Source organism: Ornithodoros turicata, chromosome 1, assembly GCF_037126465.1.
Source record: "Ornithodoros turicata isolate Travis chromosome 1, ASM3712646v1, whole genome shotgun sequence".
Lineage (NCBI taxonomy): Eukaryota > Metazoa > Arthropoda > Arachnida > Ixodida > Argasidae > Ornithodoros > Ornithodoros turicata.
In genome coordinates, this window is record NC_088201.1 from 217,214,118 (window position 1) to 217,234,385 (window position 20,268).

Below are 20,268 nucleotides of genomic sequence, written 5' to 3' on the forward strand. Positions count from 1 at the left end.
AAATCTTTTATTCCAGCGCCGGCAGAATGCATTCAGAAAAGGCTTCGGGTGTGTAAGGTCAGCCCAAGGCGTGTTGATAGGAGCGCGCTGCTCTGTTGGGTACCCAAGCTTGCAGCCAGCGATGCTGGAATGATTATTTTATTTTATTTTATTTGGAGTCATTATCGGCTCACCTATTTAGTGAAGACCTATGAACACGGTTTGGTTTAAAAATGATGAGAGCTACAGTGTGTAGCGAATGATGTTCACATTTACGCGTCTGTATAATGATCGCTGCGTAGAAGCACGGCACCGTTTTCTTCGTATAGCGAACATGCATTCCTTTCTTTCTTTATTGGTTCGCGCCGGCCGAGTGACGATATCCTATTACATCCGGAACGAGGACCGATTGTCTTGCGTAAGCATACATGTCTGTGCCGTCTTTTGACGACGGCAGGATAATTATTGACCTGAGGAATAATATGGATTTATGTGGTTGTGAAAATAGACTTTGTGTTTGTGAGTGTGAAAATGTTAGTGTGTGTGTGTGTGTGCCTGTGTGTGTGCGCGCGCGCACGCGCTGGGACCCCACTTGACAAGTAAGTGTTTGCCTTTTCGTGTGGCACGAGTGATACATTTATGTACTATTGCGTGAAATAGTGGTTTAAAAAATAAGGGCAGTCGCATTTGCATTGCTATCTGTAGGATAGGACGAGCGTTTTTAATGGAATTGCCTCGCGAACCTGGCGAAGTCTTTGTTTTGGCCAGGGTATTTTATGAGTGCCCGACGCCGGTCCTGCTGTTGTTTGTTTGTTTGTTAGTATGTATCTGTCACGTTCGTAGCGCTGTTCAAGCGCTAGCCGCGTAGCGATACGCGGTGATTCTCCGATTATTCCTGAGCGGTACCGACTTAAGCCTTTTCCCTGCTCACTTAAGGAAATTTGTGTATCTCTGTCCTGTGACACAAATGCGTGTAATTTTTCGCGGTTCTTTTCTTCTGTCACTGTTTTTACGCAGAATGTAGGTGAGGGGGGAAAAAGTCAGCATCCAGGTAGAGCAGGAGAAAGCCGCTCGGCAGAGGAGAGTTCATGAGAATGGAATTTGTTTGTTTTTTTGTTATATATCGTTGAGTGTCAGTATTCACTAGAGGTGTGCGAATATTCGAAATTTCGAATATTGTTCGAATATTGTTGATATTCGAACCCTATTCGTATTCGAAAATTTGATAATCGAGAAATTCGAATATTCGAAAATTTCGAATAATGGAGCACAAGCGCCAGCATTCCCGCTAAAATGAACAGAATTCCAGGTATTGGGATTAATCTTGCGAAAATTCCACGTTTGGCACGTCCTTAGCGCGATTTCCAATTGGAATCGGACTTCATGTGCATCCAGCAAAACCGCAAGTTGGCTTCACAGCATGCTTCCGCACATTGCGTGCAGCCAACTTTAAGGCACAACGTCTGGTAGGCTACCTAGCCGATTTGATTTTTTTTATGTGTGCTTTCGTTATTTTTTAAAAGATAATACAGACTCGAAGAAGTGTTTGTTTGTATGTTTGTATGTGTCTGTCACCTTCGTAGCGCTGTTCAGGCTTTATTTTCTTTGCAAAAATTCAGACTTTATGGTATTAAGCTGTTCGAGTAGAAGTGACTTTCCGTGCTCGCTTAAGATAGATTGTGTATCCCTGTCCTGTGGTTTCTTTACGCAGGGCCAATGCAAATGAATATTTAGCATTATGCAATAATTATCTGATAGCAGAAATGGGTGTCTTTGTCACAGTTTATTAGCGTGTGCGTCGTTATTTTATTTATTTTTTTCTCTTATAGCTATGCGAGCAAAAGTGCGTGTAATATTTCGCTGCTCTTTTCTTATTTTCTCTACTTTTTATGTAGAAGAAAGCCTCCTGCGTAAAAGCTGAATAGTGTTCTACCAGTGGAAGTGGGGTTGTTTGTTTGATTTTGTTGGGTGTTCGATATCTTAACGAAGTAAGCAGAGCTTAATTTTGCAGGTTTTTGAGCAGAAATGCTGGTATCTGAGCACAGAGTACAAATTTCTATATTTCTCTGCTCCCTAAGAAAATTTGTATGTCGTTTTCCAAGCAGACCGCGTTTAGTTTACGCAAAATAGAAAAATGAAGTTGTGTATGCTCTATGATGATCCGCCGCAGGCTTAGGCCTTTTCCCCGATGAGCAGTGTTTTGTATGCGATGTCGCATGTCTGGACTTGTTCAGTGCTGCAATTTTTACCCTTCGTTAATATCTTGTTGTTGTCGTCGTCTTGTGTTAGACGTTGAGCTTCGTAGCGATGTGCGGTAACGCTACAATTATTCCTGAGCGCTCCGTGTGTTTAATGCGTTGTCCTCTGTGCGTGCATGCGTGTGCTTTTTTTTCTCCTGATTTGTGACGTCATCGTGGCATGTCTGGACTTGTTTAGCAGTGTTGCAGTTCTTCCCGCTGCTAGTATCTTGTTGCTGTCATGTTGTGCTAGCCGCGTGGCGATGTGTGGTGACCTGAGGTCTTCAGTCTTTTCCCTGCTCACCTAAGGAAATTTGTGTATCCCTGTCCTGTGCTTTCTTTACGCAAGGGCAATGCGTCTGTGTATGTGGCACTATCAGATACCAGACATGAGTGTCTTTTTCTTGGTTTATTGGCATATGCTTCAGGTTTTTTAAGTCAAGCAAATGTGCGTGTAATATTTCGCTGCTCTTTTCTTATTTTCTCTACTTTTTATGTAGAAGAAAGCCTCCTGCGTAAAAGCTGAATAGTGTTCTACCAGTGGAAGTGGGGTTGTTTGTTTGATTTTGTTCGATATCTTGACGAAGTAAGCAGTGTTTAATTTTGCAGGTTTTTGAGCAGAAATGCTGGTATCTGAGCACGGAGTAGAAATATTTCTCTGCTCCTTAAGAAAATTTGTACGTCGTTTTCCAAGCAGACCGCGTTTAGTTTACGCAAAATAGAAAAAATGAAGTTGTGTACGCTCTATGATGATCCGCCGCAGGCTTAGGCCTTTTCCCCGATGAGCAGTGTTTTGTATGCGATGTCGCATGTCTGGACTTGTTCGGTAGTGTTGCAATTTTTACCCTTCGCTAATATCTTGTTGGTGTCGTCTTGTGTTAGACGTTTAGCTTCGTAGCGATGTGCGGTGACGCTACGATTATTCCTGAGCGCTCCGTGTGTTTAATGCGTTGTCCTCTGTGCGTGCGTGCGTGCGTGTGCTTTTTTTTTTTTCCTGATTTGTGACGCCATCGTGGCATGTCTGGACTTGTTTAGCAGTGTTGCAGTTCTTCCCGCTGCTAGTATCTTGTTGGTGTCATGTTGTGCTAGCCGCGTGGCGATGTGTCGTGACCTGTGGTCTTAAGCCTTTTCCCTGCTCACCTAAGGAAATTTGTGTATCCGTGTCCTGTGCTTTCTTTACGCAAGGGCAATGCGTCTGTGTATGTGGCACTATCAGATACCAGACATGAGTGCCTTTTTCTTGGTTTATTGGCATATGCTTCAGGTCGAGCACAAGCGCGCGCAATTTTTCGCTGCTCTCTTCCTCAGATCACCGATTTTACGCAGAAGAAAGTCGCATGGTGCAGCTGAGAAGAGGGTTTCTCTGATTGTTTGTTTGATTTTGTTGGGTGTTCGATATGTTGAGGAAGTCAGCTGTTAAAGGTATCCGTGAAGAAATGCTTGCATCTGAGCGCAGGATAGGAATTCCTGAAGCACGGCACCCTCAGTGTAAATTAATTATTTTGGATATGAGTCTGCTTCCCTGCATGACAAGGCTGAAATGGGAAGAGAGAAAAAATTGGAGCGCTTCATTAGTAGCGATCCAAGTAATAGGGCAATTATAGTTTCCATAGCAAGTTGGGCTCCTAAAATTATAGTTTAGTTGTAGTTTTTCTAAACTGCAATGCAATAATCATTAATATAGTATAGGAATGCTATCGTGTTCCCGTAAAGGCGTTCTGTCTTGTGCTTTGGAATGCGCGAATAGAACTTTGCTCCCAGGCTTTCCCGCCTTTATGCTCGCAATGCGCGAATGGAACTTTGGCCACCCGGCTTCCGCGCCTTTTTTGCTCGCAGGTGTAGTCTGAGACAACGAATGTATGAGCATAGAAAGGGTCACGTATTACATAAGCCTGGAGGTGATGTTGAGTGGTCTCACTTATTATTTTAAAAGAGCAGTGGCAGTTTACTGTAATTCTAATGACCATGATGAGCCTTTGGGGTGAAAATCGTTAATATGCGGGGTGCTTTTTTGTTGAATTTTAATGAGAGAATCAATGTCATTAAGAGTAGGACAAAGGAAATAATATTGCGATTCAATAAATAATAGGAGTCTTTGTCGGTGCCTTCTTCAGACAGGATGTGATGACGTCACGCAGTCTGTAGCAATGCATTGACCGTTACTGGAAAAAAGTGTGGCAATAGAAAAATAGTGTGTATTGTCCTGGGCAGATTTATGATGAGCACTGTTTTTGAATAAGAGGAGTGCGTGTGCTTAGAAATAGTTTGATGCTGGTTTCCTTCTTTGTTTCTTTTCACTTTTTCCCCCTTGTCTGACAAACATGTGCTGACATGCCTGGGCTTGTTCTGACATGCTTTCCTTCTACATGTAGTTTTTTTCTTTTTGTACAAGGCATATTCTTGACGATAGTGCTGCCTTGAATGGGAGTAGAGCTATTCTTAATAATTTTGCGATTCATTTAGTTCAGAGAGTAACCGCGAGGGGGACAGGTGTGTGACTTTATGTCTTGCTGAACCTTTTTCTTTTTTTTTTTCCTGTACAGTAAGACTTTGGGAATGAAATGCTACAATCTCCTCTTGTCTATGGTGCTCTTCTGCAATAGTTTCCTATGCAACCGTTATAGAAGAATAAAGGAAATAATCTTGGGATAGTGATTCAATAAATAATAGGTCCCCTGTCTAGAGCGTACGCGTCCTTGAGCCACGCAGGTGCATGATGACGTCATACCGTGGCTTCACTGCAGATTGACCAAAGGAGCATTAGTGGAAAAAAACAGGGTAGCCCTGAGACAATAGGATGACGTCACGACCAATGAGAACCGCCAGCAGGGGGCGCAAGGATTCACTTCTCTCTTGGACACTGACGGGTCTCGACACGCAAATTCTGCTCCTGGCGTTGGCCGTCAGTGGAAGAGCGTAGCTTCGGTGGGGTTCTGTCTGCCTCTGATGGGGTGCGGATGTGGTTCGTCACTGGTGAATGGTGTTCGACGATGCAGGTGGATTTTGTGACGAGCGGATTTACAATGAGGGAATGCTGTGAACGGGAAAAATGATGGTGAGTGCCTTTTTCACTCTGTTCAAGTGTTTGTTTTCCTCTGTTGCCCAGCAGTCGTACGATTTGTCCTGACGTGTTCTGACATGCCCCAATATGCATGCTTTCCTTTGTTGACACTTAGTATTTTTTTCTCTTTTGACAAGGAACATTGTTGTCTTGACGATAGTGCTGCCCTGAGTTCTGCGCTCCTGGTTACCCGTACTCTGTGCTGATTTGTTGAGTACCTAGTCCTCTTATTTGCCGTTGATGGAGTTACGTGTTAGGATATTTTGTTCTTTTGCAAGTCTCATTTAGTAAGACTTTGGAATTCCTACGATCAGCTTTCATGCATGGTGCTCTTCTGCAATAGTTTCCTATGCAATCGTTATAGAAGAATAAAGGAAATAATCATGGGATAGTGATTCAATAAATAATAGGTCCCCTGTGTACAGTGTACGCGTCCTTGAGCCACGCAGGTGCGTGATGACGTCATACTGTGGCTTCATTGTAGATTGACCAAAGGAGCATTAGTGGGAAAAAAACAGGGTAGCCCTGAGACAATAGAATGACGTCACGACCAATGAGAACGGCCAGCAGGGGGCGCAGGAATGCTCTTCTCACTTAGCCTCACGACCAATGAGCAACGAGAGAAGAGGGCGCTGGAATGCTGTTCACTCTTAGCCTCTCGGAGGTGGTCGCCCCAGAGGGCGCTAGGAGCGCGTATGCGTAGCGGCCGCGGAGTGGCGCCCCAGTCAGTTTCTCTCCGGCTGTCGCAGAAAGCAGACGTGCGCTCCCCGCGCTCGCTCAGTTTCTGGCGGGCTGTCACGGAGAGCAGTCGCATCGGTCTGCGCTCCTGCTGTGGTGAGGCGATTTGTTGCGTAACTAATGCTTTTGTCAATTTTGTTCCCGCTTTGTTTGCGATTTTCGTGCCAGTGCTGGTTGCTGTTGACCGGGCATCCCCCGCATTTTCTATCATCTTCTGGCTTGGGAACGGCAGTAGCGCTGGCGTGATTCTTAATACTTTTGTTGTGAGATTAGTTGAGAAAGTAACCGCTAGGGGGTGCAGCTGCGGGGCTTTATACACGACAAAAAAACATTACGAGTCAGTTTCTGCCTGCCTCTCGGATGGAGCAGTCGCATGGTTCTGCGCTCCTGTTGTGGTGGGATCATTTGTTGTGTAACTAGTTCTATTTTCTTGTTAGCTATTGATGGTTTGCATACTCTTGCTTTCCCAGCCTCTGTATTACGAGTGTTTTTCTCCTTGCATGTCCAGAGCTGTCCTAACTTGCCCAGACATGCCATGATGACGTCACAGCTGACGTCACAGGATGTCCGGAACTGGTGCTGCGATGTTTTGCAACCTGCCTCCGTGCTCCGTCGCCCAGCGACAGTCAGCGGCCGTTCCGGACCGCTTTCTACAAGATGGCGTCGTTGATCTTCGACTAAACTCCTTCTCTCCACTCTATCTCTATCTTTTCATTTTATTTTCTACCTATTTTTTTATTTTTTATCAGCTCAAGTAGCCGGAAACTCACACAGTGGTCTGGACGTGTCTTAGATGATCCCCAATTAGTGTAATGACTCCCTGGTGGGTCCTGATTAATGTGGGGGGTCCCAATTAGCTCTAATTGCTAATTAATGGCGTCCAGACGAAGATGTGAGTTTCCGGATACTTGAGCTGATACATTACTACTCTGGTATCGTGTATTGGAGTTGTGTTCATGGATTTCTTCGTGTTAAAGTGACTCTGCGTGTTTTGTGATGCTTCCCGACATTGGTATCATCCTTTCGCGGGCAGCCGGTCTGGCAGTCGGTTACGAGCAGCGTCGAAGCATATCAATGTTGTCGGTAGAGAAAACCGTAACCGTATAGTTATTATGTTCTGTTATCGTGTATTGGAGTTGTGTTCATGGATTTCTTCGTGTTAAAGTGACTCTGCGTGTTTTGTGATGCTTCCCGACATTGGTATCATCCTTTCGCGGGCAGCCGGTCTGGCAGTCGGTTACGAGCAGCGTCGAAGCATATCAATGTTGTCGGTAGAGAAAACCGTAACCGTATAGTTATTATGTTCTGGTATCGTGTATTGGAGTTGTGTTCATGGATTTCTTCGTGTTAAAGTAACTCTGCGTGTTTTGTGATGCTTCCCGACATTGGTATCATCCTGCAAACAGTCTCTCCAGTTCAGGTCTGGAATGCAGTGGTGAGCTGGCGCCTGAGAAACAAATTTGAGCCCCGTCGCATTTTCAAATTCAGTGACATCTGAGATACGATTCGGTGTTGGAGCAACCCAAGCATTTCCCCTTTCGTTGAAACCTCTGATGCTCCTCAAGGAACGAAAGAAGATGCTCACCATGAAATCGCATGCACTCATGTGGGCGTTGCTCGCTTCTGGGAATAGACTGTGTGTGTGTTTTGCGAGTTCAAGCTTGGCTGGGTTGCACTCTCTCAAGAAAGGCAACGCTTTGGGCCCCGTACGCACAGTGAATACTTGTGTGAGACTTTCCAGTCAATACGATGCAAAAAAAAAAATGTGTATTTTGTCAAAAGTGTAAGACGTGAAAACCAGTAAAGGGCGATGGCAGTCAGGACCGCCCGAAAGGCGAGCCAAACTGAGAGACCCTGATTGGCCAAATGGTAGGCAGCATATATTTCATTTGCATTGGGTGCATGCCCAGTGTTGCCAGAATTATCTCAAACTATGTGGTCTACGGCGAGCTGTCGCAGCTTGGCCACGACGGCGGGTAGCGGGTTCAGTTCTCTGTTTGGCTACCGCTGGGTATGGAGGTGTCGCGTGTCGGTCTTCGCGACCGTTGGTGGTGGTGATGACGGACAACCTATTGTGAAGATGGTATTGTGTGGTGAATGCATGCATACAGTTTGCGCTTACCTAGCCTAGTGAGCAGTTTCCTCCATGTCCACTACAAACAAAGTATTTACCTCGTTAAATTTGTATAGCTGGTTGCAAAAATGCAAATAATATTGCAAAATATTTACACGCAAAAAATATTTACCCCGTTGCGGTTACTTTGTAGTTATTCTTGTGCATGCATGCCCGCACATGTTCGCGATCAGCAGTGTGTGTTCATGATGAGTAGTGTATTCTTGGACTGGCCTGCAGGTTTTTCTGTTGGCAGCATGTTCGCGCGTGTTGTTCCCCTCGCTAGCACTTTTTTTTTATCTATTCCACGGAAGCCGCTGTGAGGACGACGGTGCTGCCAACAGACGTGATGCTCTGCAACAAGGGGACGCACCTGGTATGACGCATTGCGAACCTGTGATGACGGTGCCCATGTCCTGATGCTGTTACTGAGCCTCATGCTACTACTGACTCATTAACGAATTCATAGTGTATAATAACTGCACAGGTTGTTGAGGAAGGGAACAAGGGAGGAAGATAGAAAGCTGGAATAAATAGTTTTTGTGGCACCTTCTCCAGGAAAACGGTGGCGGATTTCGCTGCTCCTTTACCGAACCTGTTGCACGTCATATTATTCACTTTAATTGTTAAATGCGTTTACAAAGTGTATTCCTGCATATGTGCGTTTCATTTTGAGCGCACGATTTTCCTCGATATCGTTAAACAGATGTGGACATGACACGTTTTCTCCTCTCTCTTTCTTAGGTTGATTTCAAAACGCATTTATTGATTGAAAATTATATTTTACGATAGGAAATTGCATCGTTGTTCAGTTAGAAGTTGAATAAAGCGAACATTTTGAAAAATAAATCGAAAAGCTCAGAAATTGATTTTTTAATTGGATTAATTGTTAAGAGGAAATGGGGGCAAGACGGCTCACGTTGGAATTTACTTGACCTTGGAGCACAAACACGTTCCAGCAGATGTGAATGCAGCACCGATACGTGAGTTTCATCCAGAACCAGGAACAATAGAAGTCGTTGATCCATTCGCGTCAGAGACAAACCCCGCCTAGGACCAATGGTGAAACCAGTGTGCATGATGCGGATGTCTTGTGGATATATATGCCGAACATTAAGGAAAACAAGACTAGAAAACGCGTTTACCCATTCTTTGTCAGCAGTCTGTGCTCTTTTTTTTTCCTTCCAGCTATTTGCGGAGTATGCTAGCATGGCTAAAAGTGCTGGTGGCAAGAACAAAGAAGTGTTTCAGAAGCTCCTCTTCCTCATTCGTGATTGGCAATATCCCGGAGAGAAGCCATTTGGACTGGAAGGAGGACGAGCGCTGCTTCACCCTTTCCTTCAAAGGGACCCCACACTGCCACGTGAAGTATCCGACTTGCGCGAAAAAATCAGAACCAGCTACAGCGAAATGGCATGTTTCCTCATGCCCAGACCCGGTGACGCGGTGGAGAACAAGAGGTTCGACGGAAGGCTTCGTGGTAGGAATGCTGTATATTCAAGCTTTATTCATCCCCGTAGTGGAGTATGTAGGAGGTCGTAAGAAGGAAACAGTAGTCCAGGTTCGTGCATCCCATAGATTTTCCCACAAAAGGAAAGGTACACGGATCTCGAAGTGACTGCTGCACGAACACATGTCGTAATGAAACGTGCCCAGAACGTCGCAATTGGTTATCTTTGATATCAAAGTGTGATTCACGCGGAGTATGCAGTTTCCCTACCCTGTAAGCAATATGTGCTTCGAAATCGGTGGCGGCGTGAACCGCAAGCGCTTTGTACACGGGATTTATAACGCTTTTATTCGTGCGCCAGTTCAATATACCGCGGAAAGGTGCTAAGTGTGCTAAATGTCATTCCAGGGCCCTGATCTTGAACACTCATGCAGCGACCGTTACCGTCATATTTAAAGTTCCCGTGATCAAAAGCCCATTAGGTATGCTCGCGCAAGAGCTCATGGCGTATCACTGGACGAGGTGACGCATTAAACGTGCAGCAGCTCGCGTCATTGAGTTATTAGCGTGCCGGCCATGTCACTTCGAGACAGGGAGGTATCCTGGTTTAAATGCAGGTGCCCGTTCTCCTGTTTGGGTTTTTTCCTGGGTTTCCCTCCAGTTGTTTTCAGGCACAGTTTCTTAAGAAGTCGGCCCAGGACGCACATTTTCAAGCACGTCAGTCGTGACGTTGCCCCCGTATGTGAGGCCGACAACGGCTAGCGCTTTCACCAGAACCACCACTATTTAACGCGCGTTATGAGATAACGAAAAGTAGGAGGTGGTGGCCTCGAACAGTTCTCGAATATGGACAGGCGCGGAATTTAGTGAACTGATCAGCACATTTGCAGCGTACAGGGAATGTGGTGTTTTTGTAGCAACCCGTCAGGGCTCCCGAAAGGAAGGCCAATTCCGATGCTGCTGTGGTCATTTGGAGAGCATTTAGTACAGAGTGATAGAACATTTTCGAAAATTGAAGGAAAAAATCACAGGACGGTTACGGCTGTGTAACGTGCATTCCAGCGACAGCTGTTGTAGGTGAACATTGACAATTATATTTATGTTGAATGCACGGCTACTACAGTGAGACAAGTGCTGCCTTGTGATATGTGATCACTGTGAAGTGTGTCACAGTGATCACTGTGTGATCACTGTGAAGTGACTGTTGATGTGGTCCATATACTTGACGAGTTATTGGGTTTGGAAGAGCACGTCAATGCCGCTATAGGTTGCTACGGCCGCTCTTCAGCCGGCCAGGTCCAACATCAACGTTTCTTATAGGCTCGTGATAAAGTTTGCGTTCTTCTGCGTCGATGTTAAATCCCCCAGCAGCAGCATCGACGATGGCACGTGGAGACTGCTAAGGCGTAGGAGAGGTGCGACGCAGACGGGAAACGAGGCACTAACATCTGTTGCTGTAAAAGGGAGACGCGGCAAGTGCTCCTGATTGATCAAAAGGCGAACATTTGCGTCAGCACACAGCATCTCTGTCACTGACATAGAAGGAAACTTAGATTTCAACAGTAGCGTAGTCATGCATACAACTGTCTTCGAAGTGAACACTGGGTTTTGGGCTCGAATAAGATTATATGACTATCACGTATTGCTGTCATCGTGGCCGTTTCTCGAGTCGCGGACATTTACAGATCAGATATAGGAATCCGTTTCCTACATTGAACGTTTTTCCTCGTTGCGCATGGTTTCCTACATCACTACCTCCACAATGCCGTTCTTCATATTCAGATATATCTCAAGATTTTAAGCATCACTTGAAGAAGCTTGTGCCTTATCTTCTTTCGCCCGAAAGGCTGGTTCCAAAAATGATCAATGGAAGAATTGTCACCTGCAAGGAGCTCGTGTGCATGTTTCACGTAAGTTTCGTTCGTCTACGTTGACTGTCACAGAATGTGGACATCGGCATGGACATCGGCAACCTTTGTTTTTGTCCGCTTACATTTACTATATGTGTTCGTTCGTATGTATGTATGTTCGTCTGCATGCTTCATTTCACTGCCTTTAGCCGAAAAATTTGCCATCTGCTGACGCAACTTTTCACGCATTTACCATTTATCACACTCTAGGAATGATACGACTTATTTATATTGAACTCTGTGCTTGAAAGTATCGGTGGCGAAATACACAATGAAAACTCTTTCACATTTTTTCAGGCTTATTTCAACGTCTTCAAAGGAAAACAGCTCCCGGCACCCATGACGGTCTTCAACGTAGGTTTGACAACACGCCATCTTAGTACTATAGAAATGGGTTACAAGTGACGTTTAATGTGATATGCATTATTGGGCTAGCTCCTGAGAAATTCATGAAGTGTGCGCCGGAAACTCAGCTCGAACGACAGATGGCGCCACAGGGATCACGGTCTGAAAAAAATATTATGCCAGGGTGTTCAACGTGGCTTCTCCCGTTACATGCAGCTCGTGTGCAAAGATTCGCTTGAGAACATTCTGACGGCTAGGAGTTCCTAGTAATTCATAGCATCGGACGTGTTTGCTAGGTGAAGTTATTAGGAGGTAGCTGCGAGTATTGGAATGTTACGTTGAATTACACCTTGCAAGTCAGACTGCCAATGCGGGAGAGCGGCGTCTTGCTTATTGGTGGCTTAGGCCTGTCGACATGAACAAACGGTCGTGTTCGCACTTCCCAAGTTGGTGGCCGTCGTCTACGCGTTACAGAAAATCAAGTTAGGCCTGTCATCATCCTCACGACATTCATATGAATGCTTCATTTAATTCATTATCAATTCTATTCACAGGCAACTGCATCTGTAAACAATCAGCTGGTCATCGAAGAAATCGTCAATTACTATGAAACCGAGATGAAAAAGGTAAGCTACTTATTGACATGTGTCTCACATCCGATTTTTTTTTTCTTTTTTGTAAAGGGGCACAAACGGCCGTATGCCACTACAGAGCACTTTCCGTCCGTCATGCTAATATCATCCTGGTCATCGCTCGCGTACTTCAACGAACATATATATCTTACGAAGAGAGGGTAGAAAGAAAGACGGGGAGGAGGATCGGAGGTGTGCAAATAATTTGAACGGGGCTCTTCCTTCTCTCAATGTATGCGCTCGGAGCAGGCGCAATTCCGAAAACTGTTGGCAACACTTGCTCCGCAGAGGGAGAGGAAGCATTAAGCAGGCCTTCTGCATCTAGGTGGCGCTGATGTGCGTCTTTCGAAACCATAGCAAATAATAGTACGCCCTCAGGTTACGCGGGAGAAAGCAGCCGTGGACTGCCAGCATGACCCTCGCATGGCGACTTTCATCTGTATGTGTTTCTTTTTCAATCACGCACTGGTTACACACGCTTCAGTTGCGCAGATATATGTCACGAGTCACACACCGCGGCAATAGGTTACGTCATGACGTACTGTCCTCCTTTCCTCACTCTTCTATCCGCTCTTTCAAGGAGTGGAGGATTTCTGAGAGGTCAGGCGGAAAACTGTAGCAGCTCGTCCGCTACAGGTCACCCGTGCCCGCTGTTGTTTCATTCATGATCAGGTAAACACGACGCGAAAGACGACCTCATTCCCCTAGCTGCAACGCTGGCGTCCGGGCGGGGGGGGGGGGGGGTCACGTGGTGGAGAAGTCACGTGACACTAATCGAAAGCGAGGAAAAGGGGAGAGGTACGTGTCTTCGCCCTCCTTTATGTTTTCTCGTAGGTCGGCGCGGTAGGATGATATGTCACATGGGGCTCCGCTAACGGAGCGCAAAAGGTAGACCCTCCGGGCGACGCAAAGAGCAACACCGTTGACACATGGGAGCCGGCCGCCCCATCGGGGCGTAACATGACAACAGTTCTCGAAAAATTAATTTTCTGTAGCTTTCGCGTCACGTTGAGCGAAAATACTTTGCAGAAATGTAAAGTGTGACAAGAAGATTTCAGTAACATCCCTTTGGTAGGATTTTCGAGACACTGGATTTAGTCCGTAGTGGCATTTTAAGGCTATGTTTGATGGATTTGACAATGGAAGTGCGGCTGCCGCGCCCAAGTACAAAACGAGCGGTTTTAGTTTGTACAGATTCAATCGAGTCTGAAAAGGAGTTCTGGCCGGAGTCCGATACGGAAGATGCATATTCCAAGTTGGTTACTGAACACTTAAAGCGACTATCGCTTCCGGTGACGTATGTTTGAGACGGATACGGTAACATTCATCACCGCTTCATAGTCAACTTGGCCAAGTATTCTCTTCCGAGATAGCTTGCATACTAAATAAACCAGTTTGAAAGATTCGCAGCCCTTCTGCAGGTAACAGCATGATGACGAAAGCCAAGCACACGAAGGGGAGGGCAGCGCAGGCGATTCTCTCTGAGGTCGTCTGCTTGACGTTCATATCGCAATATACTAAGCGAAATGGCCTCACGTAAACTCGCCTACTTTCGCTTACGTGTTTCAGTTCTACAGTAAATGTTTTTTTTTTGTTTTTGCTTTTGTTTTTTCTGTGAACACGTCCGAGGTTAATCAGAAACAATATTCCGGAAGAGCATCACAGAGCAGAAGCCGTTCCCTAGTATTCCGACTCCTCAGCCCGCCTGTCGGTCGGATGGTCGCCAATGGCACAAGGGTCTCTTGAGCCGCTCCCCGATTGGTCTCGTCCGCGCCAAAGGCCGCTCACTGATTGGCCTCGTCGGGGTGACGTTTCCAGAGAGGGAATCCTGGAATACTCTCAGTATGCGTCGTCTGCCCTTGCGTTGTGTTACACGAAACTGTGCAGGAGCAACGCCACCAATTCGCGTTCATTTTTCGGCGTTTGTATCAGTGGGAACAGCACTGTAGTTTGGGGATCAACTAGGACGGATGCGCTTAATGTGTAAACAGTAAAAGTAGACTGTGCTCCTAAGATTTGTACAGTACGGTTGTCACATCTGGGATCGATGAAAAGTTCGGGATGCGTTGGTAATTTAACATGTCACAACGACGTGTCTCTGTGTCGAGGAATTGGACGACGTGTCTCATTGAGTCCTGGCATATTGTAGGCTGTCACCAACTTGCTGGCGTCATTTCCCACTGCGTTTTTTTATTTTTTATTTTTAAAAGGGGGACTCGAATGCGTCGAGAACCAGGCTGTCAATTGATGGAGAGATGCTGCAGCCAGGAAGTGTCGCACGCGCATTGATTTCAGCACATAATTGCTTTTGCAGATCGCCTGGATGGATGAATTTCCCGAATGTGACACTAACATCAAAAATGAACATGATACACTGATGATGGAGTGTTTGTCAATGTTCGAGAACGAAACCACGCTGGGAAGCCACGACACAGAGCTTCGGGAACAGCTCGTGAAGGTGACGTACCGTTGAAGCTTCTACGTTCGCCTCTCAAGAACATGCACAACATGGTGCATATTGCAGTAAACATGTAGGTTAGTTTGTGCTGAAAAATATACTTTAAAAAGGCAAGGGCAGCATTAATACCATCTTTGCGGCCTGTGTATGCAGACATGCGAACGTCTTTTGGAAGGGCGCATGTAAGTACTGGACAACTAATTAGCTAAAACTCACAAAAAGTACTAATTGTGTGATTTTTAAATTTGAGTTTAGAAGTCTCAAAAAATATTCCCGTGGTCGAAGATCGTTTCGGGAAATACGAGACGTTGTTGGCACCGATCACTAAAGGCAATCTCTGCTGTACCTACGCGTTTCACATATTTGCTCCTGTGGACTGTACCCTATAGCAGTGGCAGCTTTGGTGATTCTGCTCTTGTGATCCTGTTTTATCTTTATGATTTAAAATTGATGTTCTTTTCTTCCTTTGGGCCAGAGAATGACCCCTTTTAGGTCATTCCAAAGGACCGTAGTACAACATGCAACACCTGAAGGAAGGAACGTATATAAGGGATTTTGTGTAAAGACAACACTTAAAGGCCGATTGTGATTGTGGATAGCGAATAAGATCTATAAGATAATTCTAATAAGATAATTCTACGCGATAGAGGGTAGAGATGAAAACTAGGGATTACGAGACTATTATCGATGAATGCTTGTGAATATGGGAAAGAGAAGAGGTTACAAGGCTAACACACATAAAACAATTTAGTGGCGATTAACCATGAGAAGCTTTATTTACTGAAAAGGGACAGCACATACCGATGCAATGCCGTGTTTGTGTCTTCGTTGCAGGATCTCACTGCTCGCTACGACATGAGCCAACGTACTCGTAAACTGTTGAGGGAGCATAAAGAGGTAAGTCCAGTTGCGACGTAGCGATACTAAGGTTGCATGGCGTCCTATAAGTCTCACTGTTTTCTCTGCAGGAGATGGAGCAACGCATTCGGATAGATAGAGAAGAGGCTCAGCGTCTTCATGAAGAAGAAATCAAAAGGGTATACCCTTACCGCGTCGCTTTATGTGATTTTACCTGTCGGCGGCTAATCTGTAGTCGCTTCTATAACCAAGGTTGGCTACTGAAACTAATAATATATCCGATCCCGTTGCGGGATCCTAGAGAAATGGAATTTCTGTTTCTGCCGTTGACTCTGAGACATTTCCTATGCTGGTTTCGGCTTGCAGTTTGCTTAAGGTCGTTCTGTCTGCTCGTGGTATTACGGTTCAGATTTGTATCAACGCGGTGTAAACAGAGGGACAGTATATCGTATTCGCCACCGTCACTGAGTGGTTTGATGTATAGTTTGTCAGATATATAACACATTTCACTAAATTAAAATAAAAAATAGGCAGTGAATTCGGTTTCTCATATCGTTACCGCACTTCAATTTCGTTTCCATTCCGGTTTTTGGCGAGGGAATGGAAAATATCTTGGTTCCTCTTTCTGTTCGCGTTTCCTCCCGAAATTCGTTTGGTACACGTTTCTCATTTCCGTTACCGTTTCTGTAACGAACGCTAGCTCCTAATAAACACATTTCATTTCATTTCTTAACATTTCTTCGTACTTAATTTGATGCTATACGAATGCAGAATATTTATCTCGATTGCGCAACGAAATTAGTAATATTTCACCTGAACATCGGAATAACTTCTAAACTAGCTTCCGATAACATGTGAAAAGCACCGACGCAACGAGGGCAAACGTAGTAACATGTAGTGAAGAAGCAAGCGATCTGGCGAAGTTGGTGCATAATGTAAAACCCCGAGACAAGGAAACCCAAAGGGACAGACACAGCACGGAGTTTCAAAAAGAGGGAGAGACTTCGTGTTGTGTCTATTCCTTTCTGTTCCCTAGTGGCGGGTTTTACATTATGCAATTCTATTTGTTTCTGTGAAGCTGATGTACCTGTGCAGGTGCCTTTACTTGACCAACTCATTATCGCACAAATGCTGACCAAGGTGTCTGCCGTCGCTTTTTTTCTTTTTTCGCTTAGTTCACGCGTAGTCCAAGGAGTTCCTGTTGTTGTGAATGCGAGGTGGTGCTATCGGGAGCATATATTTAATGGATGAAAAAAAGCGGAAAGGTTAGCCATACAAGCGACATGCTATTCGCAAAAAAGGAAAAAGAAGCAGAGGAAAAACAGGAACACAGAAAAAATACAAGGTCTATTAGACATTGTCGGATTACTCTCAAACCAGTAGTCTCCGTGCGCTCCTTGGCCTTGTATCCAGCGGCAGCTCAACAGGGGTGGACTGCCAAAATTGCTCTTCCCATTCGGATGAATGCTGATGGTCGTCGTCTTTAATGAATATGAGTGACGATAACGTAACGTTGTCATTCGGTAAACATTTGAGTCGCGTGTCCACGTTCGAAAGACGAAGGAAAAAGAAGATTGCCCGCATGCAATATGCGCTGTTGTTCACGAGAGGAATGCTGGCCGACGCGATATCGTTTCTGCACTGGTTCCCGATGGGACAAAACGGTCTAGCACGAAATGAACACAAACTAACACGAAAGTGAACGCAAACAAACCGGGAAAAACGCAGGAACTCGGCATACGGCACTCCACACGTGCACTTTTTCCTGTGACTACAACGGGGTGGCAGCGCTAATAGCGCCTTGAATCGCGATTTTCTGTAGATACGAAGACTAGCTCAGTTAAGGGTGGTTTAGAGTCTGACGGAGCGGTGCGTAACTACGCGCGGCGCACCGCCGAGCATCGCCAGCCGTCGCTGGTGAGTTCATAGTTCGACGACACTCGGCGAAGCGCGGCGCGGCGGCAATGCGCGACTACGTCAGCCGCCGTCGGGGAAGTAGAACAATGCTCTACATCTTGCGGTGGCCAGCGAGCCGTGCACGGCGTGGGCTTCGGTAGACTCGCATTTGCTAACACGGCGTCACCCATTGAGCTTCTGATCGAAACTGTAAAGGAACATCCATGCCTACATAATAAACGACGGATGGACTAGAGAGACAAGCAAAAGAACGAGAACAGCTGGGAAGACGTGCGACTTTCTTATTTAATTCGGTGTTCATGTTTTGGGGCACCAAACGCATTACAGTAATATAAACTTAACTGTGCCAACGATGGGAACACGGATTATCATTAGTCGGATTCCAGCACGCGGATACATATATGGCTGCTTTCCCACTACGAAATGTGCTGCTGCTCTTTTAGTTGCGCTACGCCGAATCGCGTCGGGCTATATGATCCCTGTAGCATGAGGAAGCGCGGCGTAGCGAACGCTGGCTGTCGGCGCGCAACGCGGGCGGCGATGGGCGAATGCTACGTCGGACTCTAAACCAGCCTTTAATGGTTTTCTTATCGTCATACTACGCCTTCGCTGCGGCTTTTGTTGTTAGCTATGTACTCGGTTGTGACAGCACTTGAGCCCGTGGGTCACTATTGAGCAGCACCAGCGTTCGGCGAAGATATGCTGTTGAGGGTTATGTATGAGGGTTATAAGTAGGGCCTCACTTTTTCGGGTTTTATTTTTGGCCAAATTCGGGGGGTAAATATCGTGTGATATTTTTCATTCGAAAATCCGGGTGTATTCGGGTTAAATCCCGTTACGGCATATTCTGTCGTCAGGAATTCGGGTGATTTTTTTTCTTTAATAAAAATTTGTCTTAATATGGAACTAATGTTTAGCAATGTTATCAAACTTTATTTTAATGCACGCTTATGAGTGTGCCACGCGACCCGGATGTTTTCGGGCAGACTCGGGTTAAACCCGAATTTTACAGATTTCGTTCGGGGGGTAAATATCGGGCGGACACGGGTTTAACCCCAAAAAGTCAGGCCCTAGTTATAAGGTGACATTTGTATGCATGTATGTACGTACGTGTGTGCATTCCTCAAGGGCGTTACATGAGGAAAGCAAAAACGATAACATGTCAAGATAACATAGCAACTTGACTTGACAACATATCATAACATCGGAAACACAGCGACATTGACCAAATAAACATGAACATGGAACAGGGCCATGTATGGATCAAAACATATGAAATATATGGCGTATATAAACAACCAATCATGAGTACACAACTATGGTATGCATGTTAGACGTACACGGATAGTGAGCGTTTGAATGTGACAAGATCTGTGATCGTGTGAAAATAAGTACTGAGCCGTATACGTCCATCGATGGGTTCTAGTTTCAACGAATAATCCAATCGTACGGATACATAATAAGCAGGCGAAAAAAAAAAGACGTGCATTTAACGGGTGAGTTTAACGTGGACGTAAACCTTGATTAATTTGTCGTACTAAAGCGGACGGTCGGCGCGATCAACCTGTGTCTTACGTCCGTGTCTTATTTCCTCAGTCTCATGTCTGAATATTTGAAAGTTTGCGTTTCCTGATCGGTAAACCCTCAGCATGAAAAGTAATTTGGCAATGCACATGCAGCTTGTGTTGAATGACATTGCGGTACTTTGTAAACGTGCGGTTTGAGAGTGTCTTGCACTGTGCAGTACACATACCATCTTATTGCAAAAAATCGAAAAACATGCATCCAAATATGTCACTAAACAGCCATCACGAGTCAAAACGATGGAGCCATGCGCATGACATAGTACGAACTTAATGATGAAAGTTCAAAGTCACTGAAAAGGTTAGCCAGCTGTTGGGCTCGAACCCACATCTTCTGAACATCCCACATCTCGAGAACATGAATTGTCTCTTGTTCATAGTACGAGCATCGGGTCTCCCCCTCTAATAAGCTGTCTCTACCGCACTAGGTGATTGAAGAGGAGAATGCGAGACATAGGGAAGAGATGGCTGCTATGGAAGAAAGACAGCGCAGAGAGATGGAACAGGTGAATTCAGAGCACCCTCCTCTTTTCACAGTTATAGCCCAAACGTTCAGCCGTCACAGAGAAGGGGCAAAGATTCATAGCCAGTATTGAGCCAGGTTAAAACAACTCCCGAAATTCCATGGAAGTATTGGTGAAGCCTTGTTTAATATTCACGAGCTTTCATGCATAAATGTAGACTACTATGTCAAAGCTTGTCAATATTAAACGAGGCTTAATCCACTCCCTTCCACTCCTTCCTGCTGCCCTCTGTCCATCCGTCCACGTGATGTACGCCGCTCATAGTCATAGTTGCTTCGCGGCGTTAACATGGGATGAAAAGAACAAAAAAATAATAAGGCTTCACTGTTCGGCTTCCTGCATATCGTTACTATCGTGGACGCTGGCTGGTTTTTTTCACTTTCCTCGGAAGTTCAGTGATCAGTGATTAGTTTCCGGGATACCGTCATGGCACAAAAGACCAATACTCTAAATGCTGGCAGCA

General features: G+C 45.4%; 1 protein-coding gene across 1 annotated transcript in view; it reads left to right on the forward strand.

The window, feature by feature from the left end:
• Positions 1 to 20,268, forward strand: part of LOC135376582 (atlastin-2-like) — a 48,896-nt gene that overhangs the window by 26,477 nt on the left and 2,151 nt on the right. Inside the window, exons 5-12 of the mRNA XM_064609116.1 lie at positions 9,317 to 9,608; positions 11,361 to 11,488; positions 11,786 to 11,842; positions 12,388 to 12,459; positions 14,780 to 14,923; positions 15,758 to 15,820; positions 15,892 to 15,960; positions 19,710 to 19,787. Of these exons, the coding sequence (XP_064465186.1) occupies positions 9,317 to 9,608; positions 11,361 to 11,488; positions 11,786 to 11,842; positions 12,388 to 12,459; positions 14,780 to 14,923; positions 15,758 to 15,820; positions 15,892 to 15,960; positions 19,710 to 19,787 (903 nt within the window). The remainder of the gene's footprint in view (positions 1 to 9,316; positions 9,609 to 11,360; positions 11,489 to 11,785; positions 11,843 to 12,387; positions 12,460 to 14,779; positions 14,924 to 15,757; positions 15,821 to 15,891; positions 15,961 to 19,709; positions 19,788 to 20,268) is intronic.